This window comes from Ceratocystis lukuohia (assembly GCF_044167205.1).
Source record: "Ceratocystis lukuohia strain C4212 chromosome Unknown Supercontig2_pilon, whole genome shotgun sequence".
In the NCBI taxonomy this organism is placed as follows: Eukaryota; Fungi; Ascomycota; class Sordariomycetes; order Microascales; family Ceratocystidaceae; genus Ceratocystis; species Ceratocystis lukuohia.
In genome coordinates, this window is record NW_027263521.1 from 93,771 (window position 1) to 113,611 (window position 19,841).

The 19,841-nt window shown below is 46.6% G+C and overlaps 6 protein-coding genes across 6 annotated transcripts; 3 read left to right on the forward strand and 3 right to left on the reverse strand.

Annotated features, from left to right (window-relative positions):
• Positions 1-57: 57 nt before the first annotated feature.
• Positions 58-638, reverse strand: HOO65_020027 (uncharacterized protein; the record flags this gene model as incomplete). The annotated part of the gene is made up of 2 exons (XM_071007068.1): positions 58-564; positions 636-638. 2 exons carry the CDS (start codon positions 636-638, stop codon positions 58-60), a joined length of 510 nt encoding a protein of 169 aa, XP_070860665.1.
• Positions 639-3,922: 3,284 nt separating this feature from the next.
• On the forward strand, positions 3,923-6,894 carry HOO65_020028 (Vegetative incompatibility protein HET-E-1; the record flags this gene model as incomplete). The annotated part of the gene is made up of 4 exons (XM_071006409.1): positions 3,923-4,096; positions 4,160-5,365; positions 5,558-6,055; positions 6,115-6,894. 4 exons carry the CDS (start codon positions 3,923-3,925, stop codon positions 6,892-6,894), a joined length of 2,658 nt encoding a protein of 885 aa, XP_070860666.1.
• Positions 6,895-8,757: 1,863 nt separating this feature from the next.
• On the forward strand, positions 8,758-11,879 carry HOO65_020029 (uncharacterized protein; the record flags this gene model as incomplete). The annotated part of the gene is made up of 6 exons (XM_071006389.1): positions 8,758-8,781; positions 8,974-8,993; positions 9,102-9,239; positions 9,325-11,572; positions 11,626-11,772; positions 11,826-11,879. The coding sequence occupies 6 exons, from the start codon at positions 8,758-8,760 to the stop codon at positions 11,877-11,879; spliced, it is 2,631 nt and encodes an 876-aa protein (XP_070860667.1).
• A 424-nt stretch (positions 11,880-12,303) lies between these two features.
• HOO65_020030 (uncharacterized protein) lies at positions 12,304-12,914 on the reverse strand (the record flags this gene model as incomplete). Its single annotated transcript, XM_071007061.1, has 2 exons — positions 12,304-12,591; positions 12,678-12,914. The coding sequence occupies 2 exons, from the start codon at positions 12,912-12,914 to the stop codon at positions 12,304-12,306; spliced, it is 525 nt and encodes a 174-aa protein (XP_070860668.1).
• A 533-nt stretch (positions 12,915-13,447) lies between these two features.
• On the reverse strand, positions 13,448-16,084 carry HOO65_020031 (uncharacterized protein; the record flags this gene model as incomplete). Its single annotated transcript, XM_071006461.1, has 3 exons — positions 13,448-15,347; positions 15,518-15,949; positions 16,023-16,084. The coding sequence occupies 3 exons, from the start codon at positions 16,082-16,084 to the stop codon at positions 13,448-13,450; spliced, it is 2,394 nt and encodes a 797-aa protein (XP_070860669.1).
• A 1,103-nt stretch (positions 16,085-17,187) lies between these two features.
• On the forward strand, positions 17,188-18,863 carry HOO65_020032 (mutator-like element transposase; the record flags this gene model as incomplete). Its single annotated transcript, XM_071006678.1, has 2 exons — positions 17,188-18,775; positions 18,829-18,863. The coding sequence occupies 2 exons, from the start codon at positions 17,188-17,190 to the stop codon at positions 18,861-18,863; spliced, it is 1,623 nt and encodes a 540-aa protein (XP_070860670.1).
• Positions 18,864-19,841: the final 978 nt, after the last annotated feature.

Here is a 19,841-nt window from a genome sequence, read left to right on the forward strand (position 1 = left end):
AGGAGGGTACGCAAACAGGGTGGTCTATTTCTTGCCACGTTTGATTTTCATGGCTAGCTATATGTCCATGTCCTCTTCCTGTCTATGCTGCTCTTCTAGATCACGCTTTTCCTCTGCTGTCAGTTCAGAGCGGCTAGTCAGGCCTAGGCCATCCGCTTCCTCGTCACTGTAGTCGTCGATCTGGGGAATATCAACCACAAAGTCGACATCCAAAGGCGCCCTTGTTTCCGTTCCGGGCCACACGGCAAAGGCCAAAGTGCAGCCGTCGGTCAGTCCCGATCTTGCGGGCGTCTCCGTTTCGTCGTCGAATCTAAGCGGCACCCAGCCGGCCCTGAGCTCATGCGGGTCCTTGGGCTTAGCGTACACTATTCGCCATGGCTCCGCGCGGGGAAGCGCAATTGGGTCATTGGCTGAGACAAGGCCAGTTGTGCCATAGCGAGCCTTGATTATCGCGCTGAGCTGCTCTGAAATGTTTGACCACAGGTCTAGGCTGTTTATGAAGAGCGCAAAGGTGTGCACGCCAATTTTGAAGCGGACGGAAACATCAGTGTCGGAAATGTCAACCTGATATGTGTCTGGATGTTAATGGAACAAAGCGTCTTTGGGCTGTAGAAAATAGGATGAATCGCACGTACCATGGCAACTTTTGGTTTGGGTCTTTGTGTTTGTGCATACGAAAAGGTCGGACGTTGGGAGGGCGGCCCTAGTAGTGTTCTCAATTACTGTCTTGCATAGCGATAGTAAGCTAGGCAGCTAATTGAAGCTTAGGCAGGCCTGTGTCAAAAGGCCATAACTATTGAGTCAGTCCCCCCACTAGCAGGCGAAAAAAAGGTTGTTCAGGAGCGGAGCTGTCCAACTTTACTGTTGTTTTGCAGGACAACAATGCGCGGTAGAGTTAAAGGGCACTCCTTGTGCAATATGCCATCGGGAAGTATAGACAATAAGAAGCACGGTAGCAAGTGCTGAGAAGAATCGCACTGGCTGGGTAAGAAGAGAGAGCCACCCACAAACAGCCTGGCACGTCAAGCAGCGCTTCTGTCTTCCAGAAGCAAACACAGCTGGAGCTGGGATCAACGCAAAAACAACAACAAGAGAGCCTTTGTTCTGCTTGTCAAGGCGTCTCACTCCAATGAAAGACTTTTTCCTTTGATGAAACATACCCCCTCCATTACTTGCTTCAGACACGCCCAGAACTCACAACTCGCACTCGCCGGCGGTGTCTTCACGGAGGCAATATGCCAGACCTAGCTTCGTTGCCAAGTACAAGTCAAGTGGAATACCCAAGAGTGAAGTGGTTACAAGCTAAGATCAAGACCATAATCGCGTAGGCCCTAATAATGCGTGCATATGCTACGAAAGGTTGTGATCCAAAATATAGTGGGGTATCGCTGATAAATGCAGGTGGACCCGGAACAATGACGTCAATCGGGGAGGAGCGAAGTTTCAGCGACACCAAAATGTTGACCCCTCTGCGCCAAGATGCATATCTATTGCCGAGAATCTAGGATATCTAGGGCTAACAGCAGAACCGCAGACATCTGCACGCTACTATGATCTAATTCCTGATGCGTCGAGTTAGTTGTGTCGCATTTATTTTAATCGATTCTACAAGCATCTGGGTTGGGGAGTGCCAGTGGAAAGATTAGATGGTTGTCTGATAAGACGTGAGAAGACGGGCTTCACATGACCGAGCGATATTAGGACCGTTTTTGAATGACAGACAGTAGTAGTGCTAGGGCTTTCAGATAAAAAGGTCAGGGCATGGCAGTGACTTCTAGCACAAGCCTGTAGACAGATGTTCTCAAATGATGGGAGTCTATTGACATTTAGGCTAAATAATAGCACAATCAAGGCCTGGAATGCGAGCTTTTGAATTAGTGGCCACCCTGACCATACCTTGGTAACAGAGTTGAGGTCCGCTGCTTAGAACGAGACTAGATGTATACATTGCGAAAGCCGCGGATCAAACAGACACAGCTCCTTAGGGTTAAAGGACGTTTGCGCAAAAGTATTATGACAAGACCACGATCCAGAAAGTAAAATTTTATTGCCACTATTGTGAATGCTAGCCAGGTAAAACCGACCATATATGTGTATTCTGCTGAGACAAGTATCTTAATGCTGCGCATCGGTCAATTCTTGCGCTGCCTTTAATGAACTTTGGCATTGAGTTATGGGGACTACTAGAAGGGCAGGGTTCAGCTTCTAGCTTCATCCCAATTTGCTGTTAGTGATTCCGGGCGCTGGTGCTACAGAGACTCTTTATTTTCCTTTCCTTGCCTAAGTTTCTCTTCTTTGCTAGCCCTTTTAGTTTCTTCAAAGAACCAGAATATTTGACGAAAGCAACTTATAATGCACTTGAAGGCTCGCATACAACAGGTAAAGCAGTATAAATGGAGCTCAATGGAGGCTAATAGCACACGACTGTGACAGGGAAAGGTAGAACTGAACCTAAAAATAGGGCTACCCTACTGAAGTATTCAGGCTCGGGTTTACCCAGGGTTAACCCGACCGAAGGCAGATTCCCCACAATACCCATCCTCCATGTAGTTTATCCAACATTCATCCAACACAGGCAGCTAAATGTGCAGATAACTTGTGCGTTGCACAACGTACAGCAAGGGAATATGTAGAACAGATCTAAATGTTGAATCAGTTAGTTTATTAAAAGGTTTAAGTCTATGCTACGACCTGGAACTATTCCTTTTGCATTGTGGTGTCAATCCTGTCACGTTTTCAGCCACAATAGGTTCGGATAAGTGGGACACGTATGGGACGCCACTTAACATATATACCGCGCCACGCAACAGAATACGAGCTAGATCACTGTCATCTCAGTGGGATCACACGAGCTCTGCAACCTAAAAAATAGACCGACTAAAATGAAAATATTTTTGTTCAATCTAAAGCTAGAGCTATGGCGATCTCACGCAAGTTATCTTGGTCGTATTCTGTGATGTGGCTGGTTGGTTTAGAGAGCTAAATGCCTTGCTCAGTGACGTGGATATCAGGAAAGCCGTTACGCTGTGGTGGTATGACTAATAATTGCGCATGAAGGGAAGGAGCATAGTGACGATGGTAACCATGTCCTTTTGCGCCCGCCTACAAGAAAAATCATACACCCACTGCATGTCTAGGTGATACGGGGGTATTACCATTGGATAGCCTGGCTCGCCTGTAAAGGCAAGGCATTTTGCTGACTTCGGTTTTTTGCTCAGTTACAGCACATACAGCACTCACAAGCTGGGCAAAATTGATGTGTCGGTTAAATCCTTGCTGGCATCCGCGCATGTATCAGCGTCGTAGCTGCTGCGAGATGATGTTGGTTGGGCAGAATTGAGCAGCAACTCTGCTCTCATTATCTCACTACATCTAGCATTAATGAAGCTGCTCTGCACTTGAAGAACAGACCTGTCTGGACATTCCACCATCTCTACTCAGCAATCACCTACTATCACGTTCTACTACAGTCCACACTTCAACTACATTAAAGATGAGATTCCCGAAGGGCAAACGTATATTCGACAGAGTTTTTAAAGGCCGGAATCGACAATCTAGTCTACCCGCAGCTCCATCCGTCTCTAAACCTCCATCTGTCTCTGAACCTCCATCTGTCTCTGAACCTCCATCTGTCCCTGAACCTCCATCTGTCCCTGAACCTTCATCTGACCTAAATCACTCAGAATCCGGGTCTAGTCGGCCAACACCGCAAAATGCACCCTCATCGATAACATCCGAGCCCGAACCAGAGCCGAATCTCAATCAACGAGAGAGAATTTGGAAACAGGCATATGATCAATCAGTGGAGCAAGAGCCAGATTTGGTGGCAGTGTTTGAAAAAATTGTTCTGGCTCAGCTTCACGGATGCGCTAGTCTAGAAGCAAAGAAAGAAAAAACAAGTCAGAGGGTTACTCCATGCGAAATGCAGCAGCTTGTCCAGGATGGCATTGCTCGAACGGCCAAGGAATTTTCCGTCAATGACAGAATTAACGAGGGCTTGCAAGCTTTTCAAGCCATCAGAGGCATCATGGAGGGGGCTTTACGCGTGGCTCCGCAAGCCGCTGCTGCATGGGCCATTGTCTCTCTCGGAATTGAGGTATCTGAGCCGAACTGCGAAAGAAATACAAAAGAAATACCGTTCCTAGCTAACATTGGATAGATTTTGTCAAATCCCATCACTGAGTCACTTGAAAATCGTTCTGGGATTCAATATGTTCTGAGCCAAATGAAGTGGTACTGGAACCTGACGGACCTACTGCTTGACAAAAGCAAGTGCGAGGCAACCACAGCCGCAATGCAAGACGGGCTGGAGAAAGGCGTCATAAACCTGTTTCAAAAGCTCCTTCTCTATCAAATGCGGAGTATCCGTCTTTACCATCGGAACTGGGGCGTTGCTATTGCTAAGGGTATGCTCAAAACCGACGATTGGAAAACCCAGCTCAATGACATCAAAGAGGCTGAAGAAACTTTGAAACGCCAGATGGACCAGTACAACACTCAGGAAAACAAAATATGGCTACGAAGTCTGAGGGAGACAGTTAGTGCCCTGGCGAGGAGACATGAAGACGAGAATGACAAGCGATGCCTTTCCGATCTTCACATAACCGACCCCTACATAGAGAAGAAGAATATCGAAGAGAAAAAGGGTGGCTTGCTGAAAGATTCCTATAAATGGATTCTCGACCACGCAGACTTTCAGCACTTCCGGAACGAAATACAGAGCGGAGTTTTGTGGATCAGAGGCGACCCTGGCAAGGGAAAGACAATGCTCCTTTGTGGCCTGATTGACGAGTTGGAGTCATCATCGTTGGCGCCAATCTCATATTTCTTTTGTCAGGCTACGGGCGGAAGTCGACTCGACACAGCTACATCCGTGTTACGAGGCCTTATCTATCATCTTGCACGCCGCAACCCACAGCTCACCAAATATGTGCGTCAGAAATACGACTACAAAAACAATATTTTCAGCAGCCAAGAAGATCCCTGGCATGACCTTTGTGAGATAACGACAGCAATGCTGAATGACCCAACCCTGGAAAACACCGTTTTGATTGTGGATGCCTTGGACGAGTGTAGTGTGGGCTTGCAACGTTTACTTAACTTCATCATTGTGCCTTCACGTGCCAAATGGGTCGTGTCAAGCCGAAATTGGCCAGATATCGAAGAAAAGCTTGGCAATGGCGACCAGAAATCAAAGATACATCTCGAACTAAATCAGCATTCAGTTTCAAAGGCTGTTGAAAGTTACATTGCATCCAAGGTGGAATACCTTTCCAAAAGCAAAGGGTACGATGGCGACATGAAAAATGCTGTTCTGGATTATTTGACCGCCAATGCCGATGGCACTTTTCTCTGGGTAGCATTGGTTTGCCAAGAGCTTTCTGATGTGAAAACTAAAAAACGCCACACTCTCAGTACACTCAAGACAATTCCAGCTGGGCTTAGTCCTCTATACGAACGAATGCTAGGACATATTTCGGAGTCTAATGATGGGTCTATCTGTGAGGAGATCCTTGCTATAACCTTAACTGTATATTGACCTATTACTTTACATCAGTTACATGCCCTAGTTAAGGAACTAAAGCCATGTGGCCAGAAAGAGGTAGAAGATATCATTGCATCTTGTGGCTCGTTCTTGACTCTTCACAACGGCTTCGTTAATTTTGTACATCTGTCCGCGAAAGACTACTTGCGGAGCGAAGCCTCAGACAAGATGCTGCCTTATGGCATTGCGCAGCGACATCAGACAATCTTCGAGCGATCACTGGACATTCTTGGCACAACGCTAAAGCGAGATATTTACTACTTGGAAAAGCCTGGATATCTCATCGACAACGTTTCTGCCCCTGATCCCGACCCATTAGCCTCTATTAAATATTCTTGTCTTTCCTGGATTGATCATTTTGAAGACTCAGCGGAACATGGGCTGACCAGTGGAGAAGATAAAATCCTCTCCTTCTTCAAAAACGATTATCTTCACTGGCTAGAAGCTCTTAGCCTTCTCAAAAGCGTTTCCGAAGCGGGAAGAGCGATTGCAAAATTGCAAGCCTATTTAGTAAGTATCTCTGCAATGAGAAGACTTTGTTTGACGACACAAGAGTTAACATTCTGTAGCAGAACAAAGCATCACAAGATCTTCAAGATATCATCAAAGACGCGCGTCTGTTTCTTCTCTCCCATGGGGGAATCATCGAAGGTGCTCCACTTCAGGTTTACATATCAGCCCTGATTTTTAGTCCTACCAACAGCTTAACGAGACAGCACTTCATCCATGAACAGCCAAGCTGGATTGAATTAAATTCAGGGGTTGAGGAGAACTGGAATGCTTGTCTACAAACCCTTAAGGGCCATGGTGGCGGAGTTACATCAGTTGTGTTCTCAAATGATGGACAGCGACTGGCATCAGGGTCAGGGGACAAGACAGTCAAGATCTGGGATGGCACTTCTGGCACATGTCTGCAGACGCTTGAGGGCCATGGTCATTGGGTGACATCAGTCGTGTTCTCAAATGATGGACAGCGACTGGCATCAGGGTCAGGGGACAAGACAGTCAAGATCTGGGATGGCACTTCTGGCACATGTCTGCAGACGCTTGAGGGCCATGAAAATGGGGTGACATCAGTCGTGTTCTCAAATGACCGACAGCAACTGGCATCAGGGTCCTTTGAAAAGACAGCTACACCTACAACACCATCAATTCATCAAACTTCCTTGTTTTCCCCTCATTTCTATCGTCCCACTCTCAACACTGATAGCACATGGATTATGAAGGATGGGCAAAGAATTATATACTTGCCACTGAATTACCGTCCTAGACGCCAGACATTCATTGCAGGTAAAAGGCTCGCTCTTTTTCGTCGTTCCCGGCGTCCCATTGTCATAGCATTGAGATAAACTCCCACCTGCAGGAATTTTAGAATCCAAGTCTAGACGCTTTAATCCATTATGAATTAAGTTCCGCCATGCTGGGCATGCGTAGAAGTGATGATTAATTTAGATTTGCTAAATAATCGTGAGCCTGTGTATCTTTCCAAGATGGTTTTCTCTTAATGTGACATGAGTTGCGAAGGGCACATGTCAAGGACAATGAATAGGATAAATAATGGTTTCATCAACAAACTTAGAGCTATCACTTGACGATGGGTATTGCGGTAGATAGCAATACTGATATCCTCAGTCTCACTGTAATCATTTAACGTACAAGATGAGCCTGCGCCACAGGCGAGTATGCGTCGCACTTTTCCCTCTTACATCTGATTTTTCATTCCGTCAAACGCTTCTTCAACTACCAAGTATGTCAAGGCTCAAAAGCTTTCTTCCTCTTCAGGCCCTTCAAAGCAACCCACAAATCAGCACCCGAAGTGCTGCAAGCCTCTATATGATCTCTGAGCATAGCCTTCATCGCCAGCAGAATATGATTCAATCAGGGCACGATTGGATTCCTTACTCGTGTTGACTATTAGATCTTGAGGAACAGATCATTATTAAGTTCATCATTTTCGTTACTTGTTTTATATCTAGGTCTTGAAGTCGCTACTGGGTGTATGGTTGGTTCAGTTCTTCACCGCTGTTAATGATGTCATGATACTAACAACCAGAGTATATAACCTCCTAGTTGACGCCCAGAAATCACCTACTATCACGTTCTACTATAACCCACACGTCAACTGCGGTAGATATAGAATCCCTTGGGGGCAAAGTATAGTTCACAACGCTTTCAATGGCCGCAATCGACACTCCAGCCTAGCTGCATCACCAACTTTATCTTCACCTCGATCTCCATCTGGCCTAATACAGCCAAAATCCAGACCAAAGCAGTCAACACTGCAAAATGCACCATCACCAATAACATCAATGAAAGCACTGGATCTGCTAGTCTACTTTGAAGGAAACTGAAAACAAGCCAAAAAGTCATGCTCTATGAAGTGCAGCATCTTCTCATAGTAGATTTACATGAGAAGCAAGGGAAGCCTGCGCCAAGCAAGAAATTAGCGACCAACTGCGAGAAATAGAACGCATCAGGGGCATCATGGTGGGAGCATGACGGGCTGCCCTGGAAGCCGCTGCTTTGTAGGCCATTACCTCTCTCAGAATTGACGCATGCAGTCGGAACCCACGATGATAACCCATACGAAATACTGTCTTTCACATTGGGTATGTTTCGTCAAATCCTGTCACTGCGTTTATTGAAAATCGCACTAGCATAAAACGCATTCTGTGCCAAACGAAGTGGTATCGGAACTTGACGAACCTACTGCTTGATGGAACCATGTGTGAGTTGCCTACAGCTGCGGTTAAGAGCGAGCTGGAGAACACCGTGCACCTTTTCCGAAGGCTCTTCCTACACCAAACGCAAAGCATCCGTCTTTACCATCACAATTGGCCCGTTGCTGTAGTTTCTATCTGGACCTAATTAGACATGGGTCTTCCAGTAGTGGCCACAAGTCTGTGAAGAGAGCACTCTATAGTGATGGACTTTCTCTCTAAGACTAAACATCGCCTTCGTTATACGGAGGATGTGATTCTCATGCCCTCCAGCATACATTTCAATGTAAATGGGCCTTGGAAGCTTGCATTCTTCAAGGCATTGGATACATCCCGCCCGGTCAGGCATATGTTCTTCCTGAGGGACAGGACTACTGTCATGCACAGAGGGGCCGTTGGAATCTAGGTCTGTACTATTGTACTGGGAAAAACGAACAGGCAGATTGATTAATCAAAGATCAAGCTCTAAATCTCTGTCACATACCGCGTATCATGTACCACGTACCTCTATCAACTGTGGGTGTTACGCCTGCGTCTATGATACAGCAGTTGTAACCCTGCAGCTATTGGCCACTGTAAACAAGCGCTATAATCACTCACGTTGATGCATATAAATACGTGAGTCTCGTATTAATAGCTATCCTAATATTGTATGTCGATTCTCTGATTCTAAAAGCTTGATGATGAAGGAAGCATACTCTGTGACAGACTTCCGAAGCTGGTGCTACGTAAGTCTATCTTAGAGCGGGGTTAGGGTTAGATTGTCATGTGACCCTGTGCCCTAAAACCTACAACCATACTGACATGAGAAAAACACATCCAACATCGAATTACAGTATTCTTATTCATTTCCAAGCATACTGCAGCGCTATCGTTATTGTTTTGTCTCACTATCTACCACGCCAAATGGAAATTGACGATCTGGATTACTCAGATATAGAGGCAGTCAAGGCTGCGTTTCAAGCGCTTGTCAGGTAAGCGAAGAGTGCTGTTGTGAAAGCATTTCTGTTGTGAAAGCATTTAGGATGCTGTCTAACATCAGCACGTCAACGTAAATAGAGAAAGAGATGCAATAAGAGCTCGCGCTGACGAGTACAAGGCCCGCTCTGTCGACTTGGACAAACAAATTGCTGCCGCAAAAGCGGACGCGGATGCCGCAAAAGCTCGCGCCGACGCTGAAAAAGCTCGCGCCGACGCTGAAAAAGCTCTTAATGCGAGCACCTCTCTCCACGTGCACTTGTATAACCTTTATTCATACTCCTTCCAAAGTGTTCCTTTTATCAAACTTGATAAAGAAATCACTACTGACCCAACCTTAACATCTATCGCTTATCCAAATTGCCCTGGGAAGTTGTTGCACTGGCAGGATTTCCCCGAAATTCACAAGCAACAATTCGATAATCTTTCCAATTCCTTTGGAAATAACCTTGTGCTGCCATGTACTGCAGCAACTTGTGATGATCAAACCGGAATGTCTTGCCAGAGGAACGGCAATGAAGCCGAATCCACGTACTTCTGTTCACACACCATCGAACGACCGACAGAAAAGATTGCCAATGCTTGGATTCGTCTTGAGTCAAAAGGAAAAGAACGGATTATATTTGGCACCAACTCAAGCCATGTCAAACGTCTCATCGATCTGGAAACAGAGTGTCACTCCCAAGGTGCTTTTGATAAGCACGCAACAGACAATGACTATGCTGTTTTGAACAATATGGTGGACCTTCCAGAAGATTTAGTTGTAGTATCTGCCTTGCGTGCACGTGGTCCTTCGAGGACCGCTACTTCTAAGCGGCCTGCTCCATCACCTCCTAATGCTAGCGGAGCGTGCCCTAGCAAAGGACAATCACCAAATGACGAGATAAAGCCGGATGACACTTGTGTTAGGATTGTGGAAGAGCCGCTTAAGGACAAGCCTAAGCACAAGAATCTCCTTGTCATTGAACACAAACCTGCTAATGCATATACGCCAGCATTTCTCAAGAATGCTCTTGAGGATATTGTAAAGTCCGATGGCGCTATATTCCTTGAAACAAGAGATTTTGAAATCACTGGCGGCACAAAGAAGAAGCAGGGGCCACCAACTGGCGTGACGATGGTTGCGAGGGCTCTCGTTCCCTTGTACAATCACATGGTTGATTTGGGCCTGTCTTATGGCTACCTCTCGACTGGGGAATGCATTATTTTGCTCCACATTGACTATGAAGAGCCGTCAAAGCTTTATTTCCACCTTTGCATCCATCAAAGAGATGTCAGTGGCATCCCACTCCGCCTGAAAGAAAATGCTCGAATGGTTCAAGATCATGAAATCTCTAGTGTCCTTGAGACTGGCATTAGGAACACGCCCTATGCGATTGTCATGACTATGATACAACTGGCTGTCAACCAACGCAATCTTTCATTACAGGAAATTGCAAATGTGCAAAAGTGTCTCTCCAGATGCTCGGGCCCTAGAAAGTCACCTGCCGCCGACCCATCTCCTGGCCCTGGCAAAGAGGATGGAAACGGGGGGGGTAGTGATTTGCCTTTGGGGAAAGAATATCCACTTCTACCCGCGCTGAATGCAGCGTCGTCAAGCGAGCCCCATGAAGATCCTTCCAAAAAGCATGTGGCACAAAAGCAAACTTTTATGAATCCTGGCCCGCATCGTCCTCCTCAGCCAGAGTATTGCTCTCAGAAGTGTTTGCTGGGTGTTGTCAATGGTGATTATATTGATGAGTCGTGCCCAAATAGCCACCTTCACCGGCAATATTCTGCCTCCTCAGATGGCAAACACCCACTTACACTTGCCCAGCTGGTGGATATTATCCAGACACAGCTTGATACTAACCTTGACTCTGACTGTGAGGTCCAACGTCACAAGTCTGGCCTCTTTGGCACTCTTGTCAAGCTCACTGCCTATCCTTATGGGTACACATTTGTTGGAAAAGGGACGATGGACGTTGCCCTGCCCTTCAACCGCCATGAGCTGCAGGTGTACAGTCGGCTGAGGCCTTTACAGGGTGTTGTAGTCCCAGTGTGTCTTGGCCATGTCTCCCTGCACCAGACATTGAATGTGGAGTTCTTCGCCATCCGCCAAATGCTCTTGTTGTCGTACGCAGGTGAGCCAGTTTGGGAAATGGAAGATGATGTTGACGATATCGAATCCCAGCTGAGAGAGCTTGGGGTTCTGCATTATGAAATCTCTGAGGAGAATGTGACATACAATGCTAAATCTGACTGCACTATGCTGATTGACTTTAATCAGTCCTGGATCTACGATCTCCCCTCTGAGACTGAGACTGAGTCTGTGGGCCCTAGTGAAGGCGTGAGTGTCACGAAAGAACCATGTGTAAATGGCCAGGATGATGACGATGACAGATCTACAAAAAGGATCCGGTTCTAGCTTCATCAACCGACAACCAGACTTCAAGACATGCTTCAATCGTAGATGTGTCTACAAGAGGGCTTTACCATGCATGGGCGTTATTGCAAGTGGAATGGCTGTCACGGGCGTGGAACGACACGGTAAGGCGAAATAAGTTCAGCCAGGAAACCGAACATGGGCTTCAGTCATCCAGGCGATCGGTGCAGAAGGCTGGGCAATCGCGCCGTTCACCATGGTAACAGAATAGCGATGAATTTCAACTGATTTACGGCTTTCGTTTTAATTTGATATAGAATCCTGTCCGCAGGGGTGCCGGGTTCTTTCCGACTTCCTATGCACATACGTTAGAGGACAATTAGATATCACAGCATAGTCCATAGGGCTATATGGCGCTTAGTCCGTGTCCTGCCTAGCTTCAACGCTACTGTCATTTATCGTTAAGCATATTCCAGACAAGTTCTTGTTAACAAAAAGCAACTTGAAAATCATATTAATGCGTTAAGATGCCACTACAAAAACCTCCATCTCTCCCATCCCGAACTTCTACGCAGCGGCGGCTGCCTCTTCTGACCTAGACTCTTCACCAGCATCTCAGCAGGGGCAGGACAAGAGGAGGCATCAACAGTTTTGGGGTGCCTCAAATCCTCCTATTCGGAAAGAGTAGAGGCGTCTCATGCAACAGCATCATCAGCCATCTTACGATCATACAAACCAGCACCAACTATCACTGGGCCTAAATAGGGACGAGGTGCTTTCTGCAAAGCTTGCATCATATTGCAGACCTCCGTGATGTAGATAGAGACAATAATGATAGCGCATCCATCACCGCCCATCTCGGTGCTGGTACTGGTGGAAGGGGGGACAGAGGTTGTAGAGGTCGTTGACGTCATTGAGGTGACTCCAGTACCAGTCAAAGGCCGGCCCCTAAGGTCAGGTGAGAAGCCGCAGTGCTGGTTACCCTGGATGTATCTAGTTGATAAGATAGGGTTGCTGCAAGAGGGAGCGGCAGAGCTAGTTAACAAAGGGGCGCTAGTAGTTAAAACACCACTCGTTGTTTCGGGCGGGCTTTCCGTCGCGACAACAGTAGGACATCCCGAGGCACATTTTCCAAAGCTAGAAATCCGGCTTCGCTATTAGAGGGCTCATCCTCGGGAATATCATCGTTGTCGTGCGGAAACTGGCCGCCAACGCAGTCAAAAGCCTTACAGGATTTCGATGACCAACCCAAGCGCATAGCCACAGTCACGGAAAAGGACCCCAGGAGGAGGATAGAAGGCTTCATCGTGAGGGCTATTGATTTAACAGACTGGACGAGAAACAATATTGGGTGAAGCAGACAAGGTGCGATAGTGATGTTGCGTAGTGATATTGTTGACAGTGAGGGAAATAGAGAAGAGAGAAAACACTGACGGGAAGGAAGTTTTGCGATATATATGTTTGTATACCAGTTATCCGCCCACTACGTACTACTCATATCTGGTTGAAGGAATGAATGTCAAACTCATCAGTGCGCTTATCATGAGCCGCCGAGCCCCGACAGGCCTATGCTCTGCTAAAAAAACGCTCTTCAGTGGAGCGAGAGGTAATGAGGCAAGGTCTTTCTAGTGGCCAGTGTGATAGGACCAGAAGCAAAGATCGAGTTGGCTTTGTTAATAACCCGATGCCGATCGAATTGGCCTGTGCTTTGTGAGGCCAAAAATCAACAAGTCTGCTAAGGACTATACCGATGCATCCATGAATTATGTCCATGCCGTCAAAGACCCCCAGCAATGGATGAAGACTTCACCATATCCTACTTTCTTTGATAGACTGGCGTCAAGTATCTAAGCAAATCCTCTTAGTAGATCTGCTGTCATCCCAGGAATGTTCATATTGACCCCTTTTTACAGCCGCACTCTCATCCCAGACCGCAAATGCAGTCTTTGGAGCAGGATCGAAGACCTGGGCCCGATGAAAATCAATCAACATAGTTCGTCCAGACATTGCATCATATGTCACATTCTCTTCACGGATATCGCCATGCACAACCCCAAGCGCTAGCAGCTGTGCTTCAATATTATCGACAACATCACCCATCTCCCTAACCGACTCGCCTGCGTAAGACATTAATAGCATTTGGCGGATGGGAAGGAACTCGACATTTAGTGTCTGCTGCATTGAGACATGGCCAAGACACACTGGAACGAAGACGCCCTGAATAGGCCTCAGTCGGCTGTACACTTGTAGTTCATGGTGAATGAACGGCAAGCCCAGGTCCATCATCCCCTTGCCAACAAATGTATAGCCATAAGGATGGGCAGTCAGCTTAACAAGCGTGCCAAAGAGGCCAGACTTGTGGCGCTGAACTTCGCAATCAGAGTCGAGGTTAGTATCGAGCTGTGTCTGGATAACATCCACCAGCTGGGCAAGTGTAAGTGGGTGTTTGCCATCTGAGGAGGCAGAATATTGCCAGTGAAGGTGGCTATTTGGGCATGATGCGTCGAGAAAACTGCCATTGACTACACCCAACAAGCACTTTTGAGAGCAGTACTCAGGCTGGGGAGGACGATGCGGCCCAGGGTTCATGTAAGTGTGTTTGTTTGCCATTTGCCGTTTGGAAGGATCTTGGAGAGATTGGCTTGACGAACCTCCACTAGGCGGGGGTAGTAGTGGATATTTGTCTCTCAAAGAGGGATTACCACCCCCCTTACCACCGCCATTTCCATCCCCTTTGCCAGGTCCAGGAGATGGGTCTGATGGCGGATTTTTGGTATCCGGGTATCTGGGGAGGTCTTTTTGCACACTTGCAATTTCCTGGGCCGAAAGATTTGGCTGATTGAGGGCCAGCTGTATCATAGTCATGATAATCGCACAGGGTGTGTTCTTGATGCCATCTTCAAGTGCAGCTGCAATGTCATCATCTTGCGCCAGCGGTGCCGTGACAGGGCGAAGTGGTATGCCCTTAACATCTTTCTGGTGGACGCATAGATGGAAGTAAAGCTCCGATGGCTCTTCATAGTCAATGTGAAGCAGAACAGTGCATTCCCCTGTTGAAATGTAGCCATAGGAGAGGCCAAGGGCGACCATGTAATTGTATGTCTGTACCAGGGCCTTGGCAACTATTGCCAAGCCTTTTTGGGATTTCGGCATCTTCTTTGTTCCACTAACGCTTTCAGGACCCATCGACCCAAGAAATATAGAGCCATCTGACTTGGCGATTTGCTCAAGCGCATTCTCAAGTAAAGTTGGCGTGTGTATATGAGCAGGCTTGTGCTCAATAACAAGGAGACACCTATCTTTGAGAGTCTTTTCCATAATTGCAACGCAAGTGCCATCTGGTTTTATGCTCCGATTTGGCGATTGCGCTTTGCTGGGGCGTGGCTCACTGGCGTCAGGAGGCAATATAGCAGGCCGCTTTAGGTTTGGCCTTAGGCTAACTGTGGCATTTGGAGCACCGCGACCACGTAAAGCAGATGCAGATATTATCGTCACGGGTTCTAGAATATCGACCACATCGCTCGAACTATTATAGTCATCATCATCTCTTGAGACCTCAACAGTAGCTTCTTGGCGATGACATTCTTCAATCTGATCAATGAGACGCTTGATGTGGCGCATATTAGTGCGAAATTCGATTTTTTCGATTCCCTTTGGCTCAATTTTCAGCCAATTTTTGGCAATATTAGCGGTAGGCTGCTCAATGACTGCTGAACAGAATTTTGAAGAATCTCCTTCACTACCATGTGTCCACTCAGCTACTATTTTCTGATCTTCACGGAGTGCTGAAATGCATGGCAGCAACAGCTTATTTCCAAAGGCGTTGGTAAGATTGGCGAATTTTTGCTCATGAAGGACAGGGAAATCACGCCAATGCAACAACTTCCTGGGGCAGTTTCGCCTAGATACAGATGTTGTGCTGGGACTGTAGCGTTTTCGTCTTTGGGTGGAAGAACAGTGATGGTTTGGAAACAGTGGGCGTAGAGATTATACAAGTATGCATGGAGGGAGGTGCTAACATTAAGGGCCTTTTCAGCATCAGCGCGAGCCTTTTCAGCATCAGCGCGAGCCTTTTCAGCAGAAATGAGCTCGTCTTTTTCGGCAATGAGCTTGTCTTTTTCGGCAGATTGAGCCTTTTCTTCTTCAGCGCGGAGTCTTTCGGCATCAACGCGAGCCTTTTCAGCAGCAATGAGCTTGTCTTTGTCGGCAGATTGAGCCTTTTCTTCTTCGGCGCGGAGTCTTTCGGCAGCAATGAGCTTGTCTTTGTCGGCAATGAGCTTGTCTTTGTCGGCAATGAGCTTGTCTTTTTCGGCAGATTGAGCCTTTTCAGCGTCTTTTTCCCTATTGACAGTGACATGTGGATGTTAGATTACATTACATCCAATCTATTCATACAGCACCACATATCACATACCTTTGTATGGCTGCAAAAGCAGCCTTTACCGCCTCTATATCCGAGAAATTTAGGTTGTCCATTTTGCAGTGTCAGTTATTTGTGTATGAAGCAGTAGAAGAGTTGGAGTGTTGATAGACACGAAATGTTCCGTCAGTCATGTGAAGTGAAGTGAAAGTTGGTATGGCAAAGGCATAGGTCGTGTTTATGAATGCCTTTGGAAATGGCTAATGGACATCTATTATGTGGGTCACAGTTTTCTAGGTAGCTTCTTGTCGCCTTGGCGGTAGCAACGGATGTTGCCTATTCGGTAGAATACTGGGTAGGCCCATAACATGAAATACTAGGCTTACTCGGTCAAGAAAAGAAAACCTAGTCTCTTACAGCTCAATAAACTTGATTAAAAACGTCAGTTCACAACATCATCTGTTGTGATTAGTCTTTTGTTAGACTTGATTTATTAAGAGGTTCAAGTTTGTAAGAATCGGCCCTCGGGTTAATATGTAAAGTTGATGAAAAGTTTGGTTCCTCCTCTTTCCATATATACCACTACATGGAAGACAAGTATTGTGGGGAATCTGCCTTCAGTCGGATTAACCCTGGGTAAACCCGAGCCTGAATACCCCAGCTTAGTTGTGCATGATGGAAGAACTTAACGCTTTAGAAAAAGGAATAGAGAGACAAGCTTCACCAATTCAATCAATCTGTATACCAGCATGGTTCCACATGCGGTTGTATAGGATCACGAGTGACTTCAAAAGTGATATGACTGAATTCAGTAGATTGTTCCGACACCACCCTGCATTTTGCGAATTATTTCTAAGCAGAATAGCTACGCAGGCCCAATTCTGATCGGTGCTGCCAGATATGAGCAAAGCAAGGAGGTTTGGGCCCGTCGACCAATCAATCTCAAGAGCGATTAAGAGCTCGTGGTCCATGTAAACAAGGAGGCTTGGCTAATTTAGTTGAGCTTTGGAGGTTGACGGGTCGGGGCGGGCGCCGCCTACATGCGCGCCCCCAATTCTTTTATGCGCCCCCTCCCTTGTTGTTTTTTGCTTACCTAAGCAATTTTTTGGCTTACCTAAGTATGATTTTGACCCCTCAACAGCGATGCAAATTCAGAAGATACATGAAACCAAATACACCACATACACCACATCAAATACACCAGATAAACCAGATAGAGATGGAGACAGACGCTTTATCACACGCTTTAAATGCTGTAAATGCAAACAACACAGCAGATGAAGTAGCAGACAATGCAGAGGCACTACAAGTCAGTCAATTTCCAGACGATATCCTTCCCCCTGAAGGGATTTACGAGTCTCGCGAAGCTCTCTTTGCTGCTGCGAATGCCTGGGCGAAACCTCGAGGCTATGCATTCACAACTGGAAAGTCTAAAAAGACTAAAAATGGCCGGACAAAAGTTGTTGTTGCTTGCGATCGATCTAGAAAGCCGCCAAACCCTTTAGCCATACGAAAACGCCGAACTTCAAGTCGAGTAACTAGCTGCAAGTTTTCAGTATTAGCCAAAGAATCTCCAGATGACGGTGGCTGGACTCTAACTTACCGGCCAGGCAGCGAATTTGCCCAGCATAATCATCCGCCAAGCGACGACCCATCTGCACATCCCATACATCGCACTCTCAAAACAGAGGACATATCTACAGTTTCGGGCCTAGTAACGGCTGGAGTTGCCCCTCGAAGCATCAGGACGTATCTATATAATACCTCAGATACTCTTGCAACTGCAAAAGACATTGGCAATCAAATTGCAGCTGCGAGACGAGAATTACGCCAAGGGCAGAGCAGCGTACAAGCCCTCATCGACCAGCTCAAGATAGAAGGCTTTAGGTGCGAAGTTCGGGTTGACTCGGAAAACCATTTAACAGCTCTTTTCTTTGCGCATCCTAGCTCTATAGCATATCTACTAGAGAACCCAGATGTCTTGTTACTTGATTGTACATATAAGACAAATCGGTATTCTATGCCGCTCCTGGATATGATCGGAGTCGATTCCTTCCAGAAATCGTTTTGCATCGCCTTCGCATTCCTTTCAGGAGAGACGGAGGATGACTATCTATGGGCATTACAACACCTGAAGTCTCTATACCAACAAGAACTTCCTTCTGTTGTTCTCACAGATCGATGTCAAGCAGTTATGAATGCTGTTCCAATTCATTTCCCTTCTGCTGCTGCCTTGCTTTGCCTTTGGCATGCCAATAAGGCAGTTCTCCAACACTGCCAACCAGCTTTTGGCCTTAAGCGCAATGAGTCACCCGACAGTCCGGAGACCAAGGCATGGGAGGAGTTTTATGGATGGTGGCACTCCATAATCGCATCGCCAGACGAAGAGACGTACAAGACCCGTGTTGAAGACTTTCGGCGTCAGTACACCTCACAACACCTTCAAGAAGTTGGGTATGTCTTGACATACTGGCTCAACCCACACAAGGAACGACTTGTAAAAGCATGGGTGGACAAGTATTTCCATTTTGGTAATACCGCTACCTCAAGGGTTGAAGGAATTCACTGGCTGATCAAATCACACTTGGGAACTTCAAGATTTGATCTTTTCGATGCTTGGCAAGCCATTAAAAACGCAATCTTGGGTCAGATGAGAGAGCTTCACAAAATGCAAACCTCCCAGAAATTACGTGTGCCTCTAGATATCCCTGTGGCACCATTTGAATCTGTCCGTGGCTGGGTCTCGCATCAGGCTTTACGCAAAGTCCAAGAGCAGCGGCAACTTCTTGGAAAGCCTCTGAAAGCTTGTACCCAATCATTCACATCTTCTCTTGGTCTACCCTGTGTCCACACTCTTCAGCTACTTCAGGAGACAAACCGGAATCTTTCCCTTAAATATTTTCATCCTCATTGGCATCTAAACCGAAATCAACTTTATCAGCAGCCTATTTTAGAGCCATGGAGGTGTCCGACTTTCAGAACACCCACTCAGCCAGCCTCAAGTACGAGGCGTGAGCCGTCTGGATTTGAGAATGTTGAGCCTAGGACAAGGAAAGCCCCTAAATGTAGCAAGTGTTATCAGGTTGGCCATACAATGGCTTCGAGGACATGCCCGCTTAGATATTCAGATCTATTGAATCAATAAATTTCACTGTATTGTTTGCCTCCATCTGCTGTATCTGTAGTCTGCTTGCTGGTCATAGCAAAATCATACTTAGGTAAGCCAAAAAATTGCTTAGGTAAGCAAAAAACAACAAGGGAGGGGGCGCATAAAAGAATTGGGGGCGCGCATGTAGGCGGCGCCGTCGGGGCGTATGATATTATTAAGAGAAGAACAGGCACCCTGGTTAGGGAGTTAGGGTTATTTAGGCTACTTGGTAAAAAACCAACATGTTTTGCATGCTCCACCTTTGCTGCTTGCTTACAGGTACATACATTCATTCTCAGGTTTACCCAGGGTTAATCCGACTGAAGGCAGATTCCCCACGATAACTTGTCCTCCATGTAGTTCATCCAACACACCTCCATTTCTGCCCAATGAGCTAGGCTCTTATCAATTCACCTGAGGCTTATCCAGAGTGCTCACAGGGAGAGGAGCTTTGGCAAAGTCAATGTGAGCTTCCCTAGCACTAGCAACTGTCATGGGATTCGTTTTATCCTTGTCCCCCTAATACTTGAGTGCCCAGGATTCATTCACCGAGTATTGCAATGATCCGCAGAAATATTCAATGTGCTGCGACATTAATCCGAGATTGTGAGCAAAGAAGTGAGTCCACTGCTGTAAAGGAACGATGGATGTATTGGTGCGATGAGGTCCATATCTTACACCAAATTATGTGATGTGGAAGAACATACAAATGTTTAGCGACGGCC